General features: G+C 37.8%; 1 protein-coding gene across 2 annotated transcripts in view; it reads right to left on the bottom strand.

Moving 5' to 3' along the window:
* scube3 (signal peptide, CUB domain, EGF-like 3) overlaps positions 1-15,569 on the bottom strand; it is a 115,373-nt gene that overhangs the window by 62,525 nt on the left and 37,279 nt on the right. For both annotated transcript variants that reach the window (XM_069190263.1, XM_069190264.1), the window contains exon 4: positions 7,391-7,525. In XM_069190263.1, coding sequence (XP_069046364.1) covers positions 7,391-7,525 — 135 coding nt within the window. The remainder of the gene's footprint in view (positions 1-7,390; positions 7,526-15,569) is intronic.

The following is a 15,569-nucleotide window of genomic DNA, read 5'->3' as shown; positions in this document are numbered from 1 at the left end:
TACAGCACACCAATTTCTGACTGAATGCAAATAAGTAAGGAAATCGTAAATGATCAGTGGAGAAAACTAGGTAAATTGTAAAATATTAAAAAATAACATCCAAAAATACAAAAGCAACACAATAATCTGAAAAATAATAAAAATATGAATAGTATTAATAACTAAAAATACGTACAAAAAATAGTTCAAAAGATGCAGAACTGAATGTAATAACCATTTACTCAAACACACAGATACTGTGGCACTAGATCCTGCAAGATAAAACGATGACCTAACCAATCACAGCACACCAAGCAGCACCAAATCTTTGCCAATTGGCATCACAACAGCAGGGCAGTACAGTCAGCTGTAGATTTTTCAAATTAGCCTCAGTACATACAGCACAGTACTTTATTTCTTCAGTCTTGCCATTTTAATATTGTAAGTGCTTGTACTGGTTTTATGGCTTTAGTTTACACATATTTTAACATTAATGTTGTTAGTTTAACCATGGCCAATACCTTTTACAAGAAGTTTTTTATTGGGAGCTTTGATGGCTAGGAACCTAACTAATTCTTTCCATAAGGCTTATGTAAATACAGGTCATGAATTAGTACCAGTCTCACCCAGGAACATAACCTTGCATACAATTGGTAGCTTACTTTATTGTTTATCATGTTTTAGCTGTAATTTCTTGCATTTATATAGTGCTTTTCATCCTAAATGATCCTGAAAAAGTGCTTTACATGTAAAAGAGAATTACAGCATCCATCTAGGTTACACACAGCAGACATTCTGTAGCAGCAGCCCCAGCTGACAGTAGATAAGATAGAAAAGTAAGAAACTACTTCACCAACTGAATTCAGAGGGATCTTTAGGGAAGCCAAATTGTGCAAGTCCAGAGTAAAATTTAGCCAAGACAACTGGGATAACACCATTGCACTTACAAACCACCATGGGAATTTTAATGACTAAGCAGTCTGGTCATTGGTTTAACTAATTATCTGAAGGATGAAAACTCCTACAGGAAAAGGCCTGTCTAGTCAGTCTGGGGTATTAGTTTGGGTATCATGGTTGAGAGGGATGAGAGCCACCTACTGGTACACTAGCACCACTTACAGTACAACAGCAACCTGGTTTTCATTGGAAGTCATCCATCCAAGTTGGGCAAAAGAAACTCAAAATAGGTTCGTTCATCACCACACTATAAAGTTTTCCTTTTAAAAGATTTCCATTGAACATTTTAAAAACCCAACTTGTATTTGTTTAAAGTCAGATATCAAGACCTTGCTTTTGTCAGATCTGAGCAAGGTGGAGCTTTTAATACTGGGATGGGAGACTTCCAACAGAGATCAGGTAGCTGGGGTAAGGGGTGCTTATGAACCAGAAGGTGGCGCTCTTCCATTCCACGCATTCTGGACCAGTTTGCCCCAGTATTGTGACCAGGAACACTGTGCTGTAAGAGCTGCCATCCTTCAGATCAAATGTTCAGCAAAGGTCCAGGATACCTGGAGATTACTAAATCACATTGCACTTTTTTTTTAAATAAAAAGGAGGTTTCCTAGCTAAATTCAACTCTGGACATGCACTATCTGATTTCCATAAAAGTCTTTCCTTAATTCAACTGACTTCTCTACCTGATCTTCTGTATTAGGGCAGCTGGCATACAATGACTGTGTGCCACCCATGGGGTGCTACTCCTCAGCAGAAGCTAAAGTGGGTCCCGTATACATAAAGGTCTTCGAGGATTGTTGGGAGGAAAAAACCTAGGTGAAAGAGAGGAGCTATTACAATTATAATTAAAATTTACAAGAATCATTTCAAACATAACGAGTGCTAGCAGAGATTTCACCAAATGTTTAAAGAAATGCTTAATTAGTTCAAATGCCATTGGGGGATAAAATAATAAAAAAAATAGTTTTGACCTGAATTATGAATTTTCAAAAATGTCAGTCTCCCTAGTTCACATGCGAATCCCCAAACAAAATCTGAACGTTTCTTTGTAATACAATTAAAGCACTCTTTGTTTTACTCTGCACAAAGAGGCTGGCACATAGCAATACTTAATATCAAATACCTTGTATACAAAGATATATCTTGTTTGAAATGAGACTCTTGTATCATGGCAACATCTATTTTTTTTCTTTGTAACAAATCTAAAACAGTGATCACGTTTGTTGGGAGAATTTAGTCTGCGTAAATCCCAGAACAACACAGAAATGTTAGTCATAAGTATCCAAGACTACAGGTATATCGGAGCAGATAAATAATGTGTTGAATGAATAAAGCACATACTGTATAACAGCTGCTTAGCGAGAATGGAGACAAAATAGTGAAATCCTTAACCTGGTTCTTTAACAGAGCCTGCTTTCTTTCAAAAGCAATGAGAAACTTGAAAATAAACTTGAAAATAAAACTTGTTGTGACTTCAAATAGAATAATCTCCATAGATTCTGTGTGGCTTCCAATGTGCCAAAACTGGAATCTATAAAGGATATAGATTTTTCCAAGAGTTTGACTGGATTGTCATACTCTGCTGCCTCTGGAAAACCCACTTTGTAATATTGCAAAGGGAGTGGTCCTTCAACTTATCCACCTTGCATTCCAAATTTTCCAGTTTCATTGCATGAGTATTTAGTACTTTTCAAATTTAACATTGTTCACCTGAGATTAAATCTAGTCTCAAGATCGGCTTCTGAATAATTGACATGTGGGCGTTAAAGTTTGCACCTAATCCAGTGATCCATGTGCTCACTGCTGCCATCTCAGCTTTAACGAGCAGGGCCCGCTGCTCCATTGAATGTTTAAATAGACTGGCTGGATATCAGCGAGCTGTAGAGAAACCAGTGCTTTCAGTTTCTTCTCACTGGGGAAAGGGGCAAGGGAAGAATGAGTCTTTTATCAAGTCCCTGACATCTGAAAATGGACCAACATGAGACTGTAAGAAAAAAAAACAGTGACAATAAAAAAAAACAGAGTGACAGGAAGCCAGAGATGTACATGTAACCCCAAGCCACCATGCCAGCATACCGGTCACATGCTCTCTCTGTATTTATTATTTTTTCAAGAATGGACAGACTGTATAAGACACAAGAACAAAATGATGTGTCTCTGAAAATTAAACTTAGAGGCTGCTTAGTTAACTTTTGTTTTACTAAGCAACTAATACGTGTGCTAACTACACATACCTTTTGGGGGCGTGTAATATGAACTCTAGCAAATAGTCTTTCATTTCTGAAATTTTAAAAAGAGTGTCTGGATTTCAGTGAGAATCAGGAGCGGTTTTAAGCTAAAGATGAGGAGTCAGGTTGCTGACCTCTGAAAAAATCTAAATTAAGGAGTGGTACTGAAATATCTATAACAACACACAACTTGAACTGAAAGTTACAACATTGCAAAGCCCTTAAAAAGATCAATTTGGTCAGGAGGGATACTGTGAATTTAACACTTTGTCTCTAAAAACCTTCACACTACCTAAAACAGCTTTTTGATTTTATAACACTGTGTGAACGTCTACAAAATCTGACCCTCTGAGTTATGTATGTTGTCCGATTAACCTGACAGGCCTTTTCCAATTACAAATAAGAGAGCTGTGTAAAATGAGTAAACACTAGTTCTATAGGATGTTGTTTCTTTGGGTTGTCTGGTGTCACACAATTCTGAGTTTGGGGTCACTCTGAGGCAGATTTCAAAAGCGAAACCTTCTGACCTGAATGGAATTCCTCTCGACCACTAAGCACTTTGGCTGGCCTTTCAAAGGGTTCATTACTCTACTTGGGGAAATATGTGCTGCAAATAAATGAACTGTTACATTCCACTGAACGAAGATGGAAGCTTTCATTTTCTGAAAGGTACTCCTTTAGAACCGCCTTTTTAATCAGAACCAGACACCAGCTGCTCTATCATTAGGCACGGAAGCTGGCAGCCATGGTCACTAATTGGCATATTTTTCTGCTAACAAGGGCTCCCAGCAAAGAGCTTGGCAGCACCAAGCATTACCACAATGGCAGCTGAGAGTGCACCTTATTCACAGCTAATGAATGCAAAGTCCATAAAGAGAAGGCTAATTTACTTTTAATGTATTTAATAAAAGGCTGAGGTTACTGTACATGAACCTTTGGCTGGGCTAGTCCCAAAAGAAAAAGTAATGGGCAACAATACATGGGAATAGAGAGACCGGAGCAGCCTCCTTTGAGATATAAGAAAGACTGATACTGATGAACAATAACGAGAATTACGTGAAGATAATACCCACATTTGCAAAATTCCCAATAAGAACTGAAATTGTGCTGCATCACCTTTTCTTTAGTTACATATTTTATTATGACACTATACTGTTTATATTTACTTCTTTTTCACTTTTTAATATTTCTCTGCTAATTAAAATGCCTTATGAAGTGAATGAACAGATGATATGGCTGCAGTATGTCACCCAGGTGGGGGGGCTGCCCTTCAGTGCTAGATGAATTGGGTCTTCTCCTATATGTGAAGTGCTTTGGAATCCTTTCAGCACTACATACATGTTTTGAACTATTATTTAATATGAATAATAATATGCTTTTCTATTTTTGTACTGTCCAATGTGGACTTACAGACTGCCAATCAACTCTTTGAAATGTGCACTTGCTAGCCCTTGTCTTTTGTTCACACTGGAAACTGAAAGCACTGAAAGCTCATATAAGCCCAACAAGTCATACTGTACTGTATATATTGTAAGAAAAACTGAAGACACAATCCACTAATGACAGATCCCAGTCCTGAAAAAGCCCTGTTACATTTTCTTGCTAACTTAGAAGCCCTCTAGATGATACCATTTAAAAATTTAACAACTATATCTTTAAAAAAAAAAAAAATTAATAGACATCTTCTTGCAAATTTACATAAACGTTCATTTAATCGTCAAAATTCCCCAAATTTTCTTTCCCTTGTTTTTGGATCACCCCAGGGAATAATAAACCAAATTCCAGTTTGAAATATGAGAGCTGTGGGATGTTTATCAAATCATTTATCTAAGAATTTTGCCTGCTGCAATGATCTTCAAAACAGCTATTCTGCACACATCGTACGAAAACCAGTCTGCAAAAATTCTGCATTATAAAAAAACGACTGAGGTCAGGTTCACGCCACTTGAATACCACAGAGCTCTCATATCAGATAATATAGTAATTCATAAAGCAAAATTTATATAGCTGGGCAAATCATTAGAAAAATTGCATAAGCAAAATGAAATCGGCAAACAAACATATAAGCACTTCTATGGTATTTTTTCAATGATGCATAAGACTTTTAAACAATACAGGAGTGCTAACAGTCTTCTCTAGTGTACAGCAAGCAGCTCATATAAGTTTTGTTATTCATATATCTGTACAACATAATTAACATCCCACTTCTCACCCCACCTCTCCTAACACTATCCTTTCAAATCCCATAGGAATGCTCTATAAACATAATCCACTCCAGCCGCTGGCTATATGTTTAATAGTTCATTAATTTTTTTCAGTCCCACTGCGATTTGCATGCTACCGATGCTTTAAAAACTGCAGTAAAAAATAATTTCAAGGAATAAAGGGGTGGGGGGTGCTCTTTACTCAATGTCTCGAGGCATCATACAAAGGTTTCATAACTGCTTCGTTTTAACACGGTTATTAGAAAAAAGCATAAAGACGGAAAAAACGGTACACAAATTAAGATGAAGTACGGAACCTTATCATCCCAAACCTTTTAACAGTTTTATCTGATAAATTCAAATATCTCACACATTAAAAAGTGACTATACCACTTTGAGAATTTTAGAAGTGCTTGGATCCCTGTGTACACAGAAGAAGATAAAACACTGATTACTATGACTGAAACTTTCTATGAAACAAGGTCTTAAAGGTCATCCCTATCTCCAAGCAAAATGACATTACAAAATCTAAGAAGCACCAGTGTGTTGGGGTTATACATGCACTGTATACGGCAAGGGCGTACCTGAAAGAATATTTTTAAAGGGATGTCGACAAAGAGACATCCTTAAAAGCAAGATAGAGAAGAGATAACTTCACTTAACTAAGTGAAAAGCTAAGGCTTTTTTGTAACTGCTGCCGTTAATTAATTACACAGATATAGTTTAGGTTGAGTGACTAAAAGTTAATTAACAGTACAATTTCAATAAATACATTAAAAAGGGCAAATTCTTAAAGGAGACTCAGATCTCCACCTCTGTGTATCACTTTTTGAATTAGTAAATACCCAAAGATGATATTCTCTATGTCCTTCATTACTCAGTCTCTTCAGAGTTTCCTAACTTTACCTCTAGTTTATTTACCGCTGTTCTGAACAACTTTAAAAAAACCTGAGGGAGGATGCTGTGCTGTGCTGTGCAGTGCTGAAGCACTAGTACTCTTTCCTGTTGCATTATCCCTTGAGCTTCAGTCTAAATTGAAAAACTTGCACTGGCTTTCTTTCAAATTTAAAATCCTCATGCTCACCTATAAGGCTCTGCATGGCTTGGCACCTCAGTACCTGAGCTGAGCTATTATCGCCCTACTCCCCATCTCGCAACCTTCGCTCTTCTAATTCTGCTCTCCTTACTGTCCCCCAAGCACATCTACATTCTATGGGTGACAGGGCCTTCTCCTGTTATGCCCCCAAGCTCTGGAACTCTCTCCCCAAGGACATCAGAGAGTCACCTTCTCTAACCTCCTTCAAATCGAAATTCAGAACCTTCTTGTTTAGAAGAGCCTTTACTTAACTGGTTCCATTCTTTACCCCTCTGATCCTGCTATACTAAGTACCACCATCCACGGTCTCCTCTGTGTATGGTAATTGTGTTTTATCTTTTGTATTCTTGTTATTTCTTGTTGTTGACATTCTGTAAAGCGGTTTGAGAAGCCACCTTTAAAGGCGCTATATAAAATAAAGTTTATTATTATTATTATTATTATTATTATTATTATTATTATTATTATTATTATCATCATCATCATCATCCCTGGTTCAATCCCTTTGAGAGGTCTTTCTTTGCAGGAAGAAAGATGATAGATAAAGTCAAAACAAGAAGAAGGAAGATTTAGCACCACCCACAAGAGGATATTCAGGAACATTTAAGAAATTCCATAACAATTGTGAATAACAGGTGAACTTTGTAAACTGTAATCAGGTGCAGGGCACAGTGACTGTCCCATTTTCCTCTCCTCAGAATCCTCACATTTTAACCAGACTAAAGAAATTGCAAGGTAACAACTGCTCAGAAAGACTGAGTAGAGCAGATCAGACACTGGCTCTGCTGGTTTAAACCATAAACCGCTGAACCGGTTTTCCAATTGGCAACGTCAGGTGAGAGAGATGCACAAGTGGGTACAGGAAGCATGGCTTGCCTAGTCCTCCCATCTGTGTGGCACCCTAGAGGGCGCTGGTCGTCGAGGCTGACCTTTGGGCCTCTGGATGCAGGTGTGCTGGTTGTCGCTCAGGAAGAAGCCCTCGCGGCAGCGGCACTCGTAGCTCCCCATCATGTTGACACAGATCTGCTGGCAGCCGCCGTTTCCCTCGGCGCACTCGTCCACATCTGTCACGACACACACAACAGCACCATCATGCATAGCGCGAACCCAGCAAGCCCCGGTTTTAAAGGTGTGCTGAAACTGCATGCGAAAGATTCTCACATCACAGCCAAGTACAGTATTTGTGAAAAGAGGAATCGCTCCTATGTACCTGGTTACATTTGAAAATGAATGCAGGAATTGTTTCGCAGGCTAAAGGTAGAGGATTTCTTTACTTTTATGTGCCCAGATTCTTAGTGGTTCTTGGGTTTAAAACTGAGATGAGAACAAGGAACAAATCCACATCTACTGCACTTTGACTCTTTTTCAAATTCAAATTTTTCGAATGACATTTTGTTCAGTTCATGCAACTTCATCTGGGGACTTCTTTAGTTAGTTATAATGTTCACAGTCTATTCTTACAAACAACATGAATCAGGTCACACCTACTGCAGGTTGGAAGACTATGTGCATATTTTTTAGGTTTTAAGGTTTAAAGTTTAAACCTGTTCAGCAGTTTGTAAGACTGATTTAAAACTGATTAAAATGACACCTAAAAAAGGCAACATAGTGTATATTTCCAAAAACAGTTCCTACGGATATAAATAAGAATTTATTGCAGGAGTACCCTATTGAAGATTAACAGGCAAAGTGAGTGCATTAATGAATAATTAACCCTTAAAATTAATGTCCATGCAGTTACTGTAACTGGTGCAACAGTCCAGCTTGCTGGTACACAATAACATCAACATTCAAACTCCCTATGGGTCTATCATAGAAAAAGTGAACAATCTGACATTTAAAATGTTAAGGTGTACTAGCATTGAAACTATGCTCCAGCCCTGAGTTGTTTAAGTTGGTGAAGCTTCACTGTGAAGCATTGTGGGACTCAGATGGTAAAATATAAACGCAGGTCATCCTGTGGCTGGCTGAGGAATGGCAGTGGAAAATCCATTAAATGTTGCTGTAGAAGGCTGAATGGTTGGAAGACTCATTTAAAGTTGCAACACAGATATTCTTCACTAATCATTTTCCCACATTTTGCCCTGAACAATCTCTCCTGAAGAAAAATGTTTCGTGTGTAGTTGGTACAATGGAAAGGATCATTAATTAAATAATAGGATATGAGTATGATATGATTATCTTTATGACTACAGTACAGACATGTTATGTATTCTCTGATGTGGGTAAAGGTGAAGTTCAATAGATGTTTGGTAAAAGACTTCAATTATTAGGAACTGTATAAGAAAATGCTTGCATTGCAAATTCCTCTTCAATTTTTGTAACCTGATCCATCCGAGCCAAAACAGATGTCAATAAATGGCGTTGCTGAGCTTCCTTCAGCGCTTAGATTAAATGAGTTTTACCAGCATCCCACTTAAAGAAATACACATACTGTACAGTAACAGTGGAATCTTTCCACTGCTGTTTCCACGAAGCTATTTAAAAGATATTATTTTTGAATTTAAAAATCTGAAAATAGTTTAAGCACGACTAGTTTCATTTCTTTCAGTTTTCTTTCAATTGATGTTTAATGAAGATACACTACTAAGAGTCAAAATTCACCTCCTCTTCTCACACCACGTACCACGAGCAACACCCACCTGGGATGCCTTGTGCACACATCGGTGCCAGTGTAGTGTTTTCCTCTTAAGATAAGATCACTTTATTGGCCATATACAAATTCTTGTATTAGGAATTTTGTCTTTTTCACATACCCCAGCTTACTCTCTATGAGACACACAGACAGGGAGAGAAGCTTGGGGTCAGAGCACAGGGTCAACCATTTATAGGACGCCCCTGGAGCAGTTGTGGTTAAGGGCCTTGCTCAGGGGCCCAACGGAGTAGGATTCCTCTGCCAGCTGAGGGATACAAACCCACAACCTTCCAGCCACAGGCACAGATCCTTAGCCACAGAACCACTGCACCGCCCTTTTCACTCAATGTTTGTCTTCATGCAGTATCACAATTTTATGGAAATGTTCTACTCAGAAATTAATCATTTTTAGTTTCTGCAGTTTAGCTTCAATAGTAAATTGTGACATTATTTTGTGTAATATGTGGATGTGTTAATGATGTTAGTACATCACGTCTTATTATATGCTCATGCATACTGTAGGTTACCTTTAGTTGTTGAGATCACATTTCTGAAGATTCTGATCAATATGAATTAAATATTGCAAACTTACTAGGCTGGTTTATGCTGAACTCAGCTGTATTAGTAATAGTCATTATAGTTACAAAAGCAGAAAACCTTAATTGTGACTTTGATTGCAGTCCAAGACTGAAAAGCAGTGTGTATTGCAATGAAACACTCTTCTTCAACTTAATTTAAGAGCATCTGAATCTGTATTTAGCACATTAGGACGGAACTAAATGTGTTTTAAAGAATTTGAATAATCGCAAATCAAAACAGTTTTGTAAAATAATCTAATCCTACTATCACTAGAACCTATTCAGTTTTTTTAATCTGGAAAAAACTGCAGATATACTTTTTTGACGTATGTTTGCATGAGATGATTACAGTCTAAAACCTCTTTCATAAATACAGACATACTGTCATAAGCATCATTAATATGAAGACAAATTTAATTATATTTATATAATTTATACTATATAATTATGCAGAACATGAGCTTTGCTGCACGTTTGTAAACAAAAACAAGAGCTAAGTGGAAAAATATTCTGGTATTTAATTACCTTTTTTACATCTAAAATTACAAATGTGCGTCTTAAAATCTTTGCACACAAGATGACCTAATATGTTTTCCTATGAGTCACTAAACTCAGGCCAGCTCTGGCCTCATCACAAGAATGTGGATACAGGTGCAAATTGGACTTTGTTGGCAAAAGACTTTTCCTCTTCCATTTGTAATTAGGCTAAAACTTGTACATGTAACATTCTGAACAGCGGTATTCTGTTTATGTGGCACCCTGAGGTAAGCCTTAGATGGCTTACATATACACAACAATGAAGTAAAAACTCTTACTGATTGGTTAAAAAAAGGGAGTGTGGTACACAAACACTGTTGTCCTGTCTTTGTTCCATTGCATGCTCATGCAAACTCTTGCAACACGTTTTGCTGTTGGGTAAGGTATTGCTTAAATGTTTCTTTAATTCCCAGGGAATTTCTTCCTTCAAACAAACCAACAAGACAAACGTCCCCAGATAGGGGGTGGAGCAGTGGGTCTGTGGCTAAGGATATGTTCCTCTGGCTGGATGGTTGCTGGTTCAAATCCTGCAGCTGGCAGAGGAATCCTACTCTGTTGGGCCCCTGAGCAAGGCCCTTAACCCCAAATGCTCCAGGGGTGCTATACAACGGGTGACCCTGCCCTCTGACCCCAAGCTTCTCTCCCTGTCAGTGTGTCTCATGGAGAGCAAGCTGGGGTATGTGAAAAAACAAATTCCTAATGCAAGAAATAGTAAAGGGTTAATAAAGTGATGTTGTTATTATTATATTATTATAACATTAGTATTGCTCTTACTTTTGGCAATCATTTAAAAAGATTAAAGTTTCTGGGTTTCATTTTTCCAACCATGCATTAATTAAAATGAAATAGGGGCAAGATTTGATTCCTAGATTCTTTATTAGTCTATTGTAATGGACGAACAGACAACACAGAAAACAAGGCAGAACTGTCAGTATCTTGTTAGCCAGACTGTCTGCTAAACCTGTGCACCTGTCACATTTACAGCACCTAATAAGGTGTCCTGGCTTTGAGAACCTCAGCTATCAGGAGCCTTTTCTTCTAATGACTTCCTGATTTTAGTGTCGTGTGATGGAAGTATTAATTGATGTCACCGGCAAGGGATTAATTCATGGATTGCATTTCACCTAGCGACAGGATGTGTCTATGAATTTGTCTCTGAATTCAAAACAAACCATGTCCTATGTCCAAAAACATCACTTCAATTAAAAATTGCAGGAGAGATCTTGAAATCATCACACGATGTTTTGCACTGGCCTGACATAGACTTACTGTATGTGCTGGTGCATAAAGGAGAGCTTACAATGTTTTTTTTTTTTTCATTCAAGTTACAAAAAATGCACAAACTATACAATTAGAAGAAAATGTTAGAAGACTAAATCTGAAGTTAAATGTGAAGTTGCAAGCTCAGGGTGAACTCAATGATTTCTCTTTGTGACTCGGAGCTCTGTCATTATTCAATATCACTCTCCTTTGTCTACCATATTATATAATCTGAACAGTGTCTCATGTATAAGGACTATAATGTACTAACTCCTATAATGAGCCTCTGTGCCTCCTTCTCCCCCAAGCACAGTGAGCACAGACACACTGACAGGCCAGGGGGCTCAACACTCGCCCCAGTGGAACTCTATACTTCTCCTGGGCTCTCAGCATTAATAAGCTGCTGTATACATAGTGATTTTTTAATAAGCCGTCATGCGAAACTAATTTTCTGTCTGTTTGTCCAGTCCAGGAAGGCCGTAGGATTGGATTTCTTTTCTGGGGATTCTCAGCCCAATGGAATTAAAAATTGAAGCAAGGGGAAAAAAATTAACTAATAGAAGAAGACCCCCCCACGCCACAAAAAAACCAAACACTCATACATGCCCCCATTAGTGGAAGAAACAGCTAGATCATGCCAAGTAAAACTGGGGGCAGAGTGGAATGTCAACTCATGCGTTTCTAACCAGGTCAGTGGAAAAGTGACCCCCATCACTACAGACCCTCTAAATGCACACACATTTTCAGTAATGTAGCTGTTCTTATAGCAGGTAAGTAAAACCTTTTTGCTCTTGAAACTCAAGTACAAACAGAATGTTGTGGATGCCTTATTTTTTAAGCAAATGGCAGGCTATTCACATCCCCATCGCATCACAAATTGGACATTTAAATATTAAAAGCATAAGCAGTTGACAGTGAAGTCAGGCCAGATCACTGCATTCAGTCTTATGCTTTTGACTCGGCTGACAAGGATTTTGGAATTATTGGACTGATGCGTGAAGAAAAACCTATGTTGTTTTCTTTTCATGAGAAACTTTACATATGTTCGTCTGAATTACACATAAGTAGCATCGTTATTCCAAACTTTGTACGCCCCAAACGCACGGTGGAAAGGCCACGTTTCCCAACAACACTTCGATTCCTGTAATACAGTAAACATTTCAGCCTTTTGCATGAATCTCTGCATCGGTCCCTGCATGTTACATAAGACTACATTTTTGAGTTTCTGTCTGCTCCATTTAGTGCTCATTTTTTTGTCTCCTTCCATTTTTCCCCTGCGAAAGAGCTGCTCATTTTAATTTGGCAGGACTCTTTTATTAAGGTCTTCACAAAATACCAGCTCCTGCACATGCACACACAGCTTCTTCAAAATCCCACAGGAACGCTCCACAAACATGATATGTTCCAGCCCCTGCATCAATATAGGTTTCATTTCTCAATTCCTTCATCCCTCAAAACGAGGCGTCGCCTGTCAGTGGATCTATCCTGTTCAAATAGCTTCAATAATTGCCTGTGTTGTGTGCTGGGCAAGGCCAGCGTCCAAAGCAAATATTTCCAAACGGAAAAGGATTCTGGCATGGCTGAAGAAGTGCCCCTGTTGTTTGGATCTAAAAAGTTACTTTTTCTGGTGAAGGGAAAAATATCTTAATTAAGTTAAAAGTCTGCATGGGCTCTGAAAAAAAAACTAGACAGTTCTCGCCTCTCCCTTAAAAACATCAGAAAGAGAGAAATGAAGAGATTGGTTCTATTTGTGGATGCAATGTCCCCTGCTTTCTCAGATAGCCTCACTGTATATATAACATTTGGCCTTGTGCTGAGCTGAAGAGATGTGTAAACATGGTGGTTATGTTACAGTGTGTCCTCTCATGGATTTTGTGCTTACAGACACTTTTGTGGTGGAAGGGAGGAAGAACATGTCTCCATTCCTTAATCGCTGACCCAGCTGTCTTAACCTCCAGACCATTCCGATGAGGACTGGTTTCCCACTCAGGAACTTAACAGGACCCTGAACTCAGCAATAAAGTACAGAATGAGTGATCTGCTCAGTGCATCAGCAAAGGTGATGAGGTAACCAGCACCTTGTGTGTTTGTGCTTTTCATTTCCTGAGTTTGTGAACATGCTTTTTAACAAGCAAGTAAATACATTTAATGACACACAAACATCGAACAGAGAACAGAGCCAGCAGGTAACCAGACATGACAGACGTACATCATAATTTCCTTTCCTTTACCTTGCATGAGGAGAACATTTGCAAAATTGAAGCAAGATTTTTAATTTGACCTTTTTTTTTTACAGGATTACAGGAATTTCCATTTTCCTACAAAAACATTTATTTTTTTCCATAGCATCCTATTTATCTCTGCAGATCCAGGCTTGATTTAGGTTTACGTTAATGCTAATACAAGTCAAAATTATAATTTCATGTAAATTAAATTGTAATTAAGGAATTAGAGCAACATCGATTCGAAGTATATGCAGGGACACAGGTAAAAGTTATGTTGCTGCATTTGCAACATGTTTACAGTTTGAAAGCTTAGCAAACATATTGTAAGCTAGCTCTATACTGTGAATTCTAACTCTATCAATTAAAAAATGGACATTAAGCAGTATTGCTCCTATTAATTATATATCTGGACCAAGTAGATGCAGATGAGGATGGGGACCGGAGCCAGTTGTCATTGGTGGTAAATGCTTCTGCAATGCCAGATAATATCAATCAGAGGTCAACCTTAATCTGAGGGACAGCAGAGGAAAAGGAAATATATTTTGTAAAGATATTGTTTCTTATAATCGTTAGGTGTAATGGTGCCTCAAAATTGTCTTATAATGCATCAGATTTCATGTTTCCTGACAAAAGAATGCTGGAGTTCAAGTAGGCAGCTGCGTCAGCATGCGTAGGCTGTAAAGGAACAAGTAATAGTTTACTCCATGCTGATACGAGAAGAAAAGAAACACAACGTTTTGGCTGTGGAGCCTTCTTCGGGTGACACATGAAATGAACCTTTACTTGTTTCCAAAAGAAGGTCGGGTCTAGCTAAGCTGCAAATTAGAAATAGTCATTTGCCATTCAGGAGAAAGGAAAACAGACATACAGTAGCGGATCGAACACCTATCATATCTGTACTTGTGTGTTTCAAGCCTGATCAAACACTGACATCCATGTGTTTTACTAAAGTCATTGCGGAATTCTGTCTCTCCCTAGCTTGACTAGATGAACCTGTCATTCCAGCTTTAATTGACTTTGGAATAGGAGCTGCAGTCAATCACCTCTCAATTCAAGATTAGATGATCTTTACACTTCCAGCCTAACTTTGTGAAAAGCTAACCTTTTCTGTTCAGGTCAAGACAAAATGGAAGACAAGAAACCTGCTGCCTATTTCTACCAGTTGTATCACTGGGGCTATCCGAAACATTCTCATAAACAACAGCTAGGGATGGAAAACGTACTTAGTCTAAAGACGGTGTAGAAGGGTTGGAGCAATCTTACTTAACATCTGCTTGTCATCCCCTTTTCTATTACCTCTAAACAGCTTCCATTTGCTTTATGAAGCTATTTCCATCTCTTGTGAAAGTTATTCGTTTCTCTGACAGAAGCTGAACACCACAAGTTCATAAATAAAGAACAAAACTCCAGCCCTAAAACTCAAATTAATTCAGGTTTCATGTATTTCTTCCATGAACTGTTTATTTACATCTTTTCATATCTAAAAACTTTTGGTTTGCATAACATGCTTTGTAAAACTGTTGTTTTCAAGCATCTAATATTCATAATATTACCTAATAACATCATAATATGACCTCCAAAATTCTTGATAATTCCCTTTCTGAGTTTACATATTTAAAAATTATATTATCATACAAGTTTAAATATTCAATCATCATACAAGTATAAACTATGGTGAACAAATTAACATAATTAAAAGAGCATACTAATACTTATGTCCAAAATGGAGATCATTTCAGTGCTTCTTTGTGTTCACATGCAGAGCATTTTTATTGTTCTGTTGAACTGTTTTATTTATTGTTTTATTGAACTGTAAAGTACAAATTCAGTAAATACTTTAGCTCCCAATACCTTCTCCTCCATACATTAATCC

The sequence above is a fragment of the Lepisosteus oculatus genome, chromosome 5 (assembly GCF_040954835.1).
Source record: "Lepisosteus oculatus isolate fLepOcu1 chromosome 5, fLepOcu1.hap2, whole genome shotgun sequence".
Classification (NCBI taxonomy): domain Eukaryota; kingdom Metazoa; phylum Chordata; class Actinopteri; order Semionotiformes; family Lepisosteidae; genus Lepisosteus; species Lepisosteus oculatus.
Note: the sequence above shows the minus strand (reverse complement) of the source record. Positions and strands in the feature narration are given on the sequence as shown.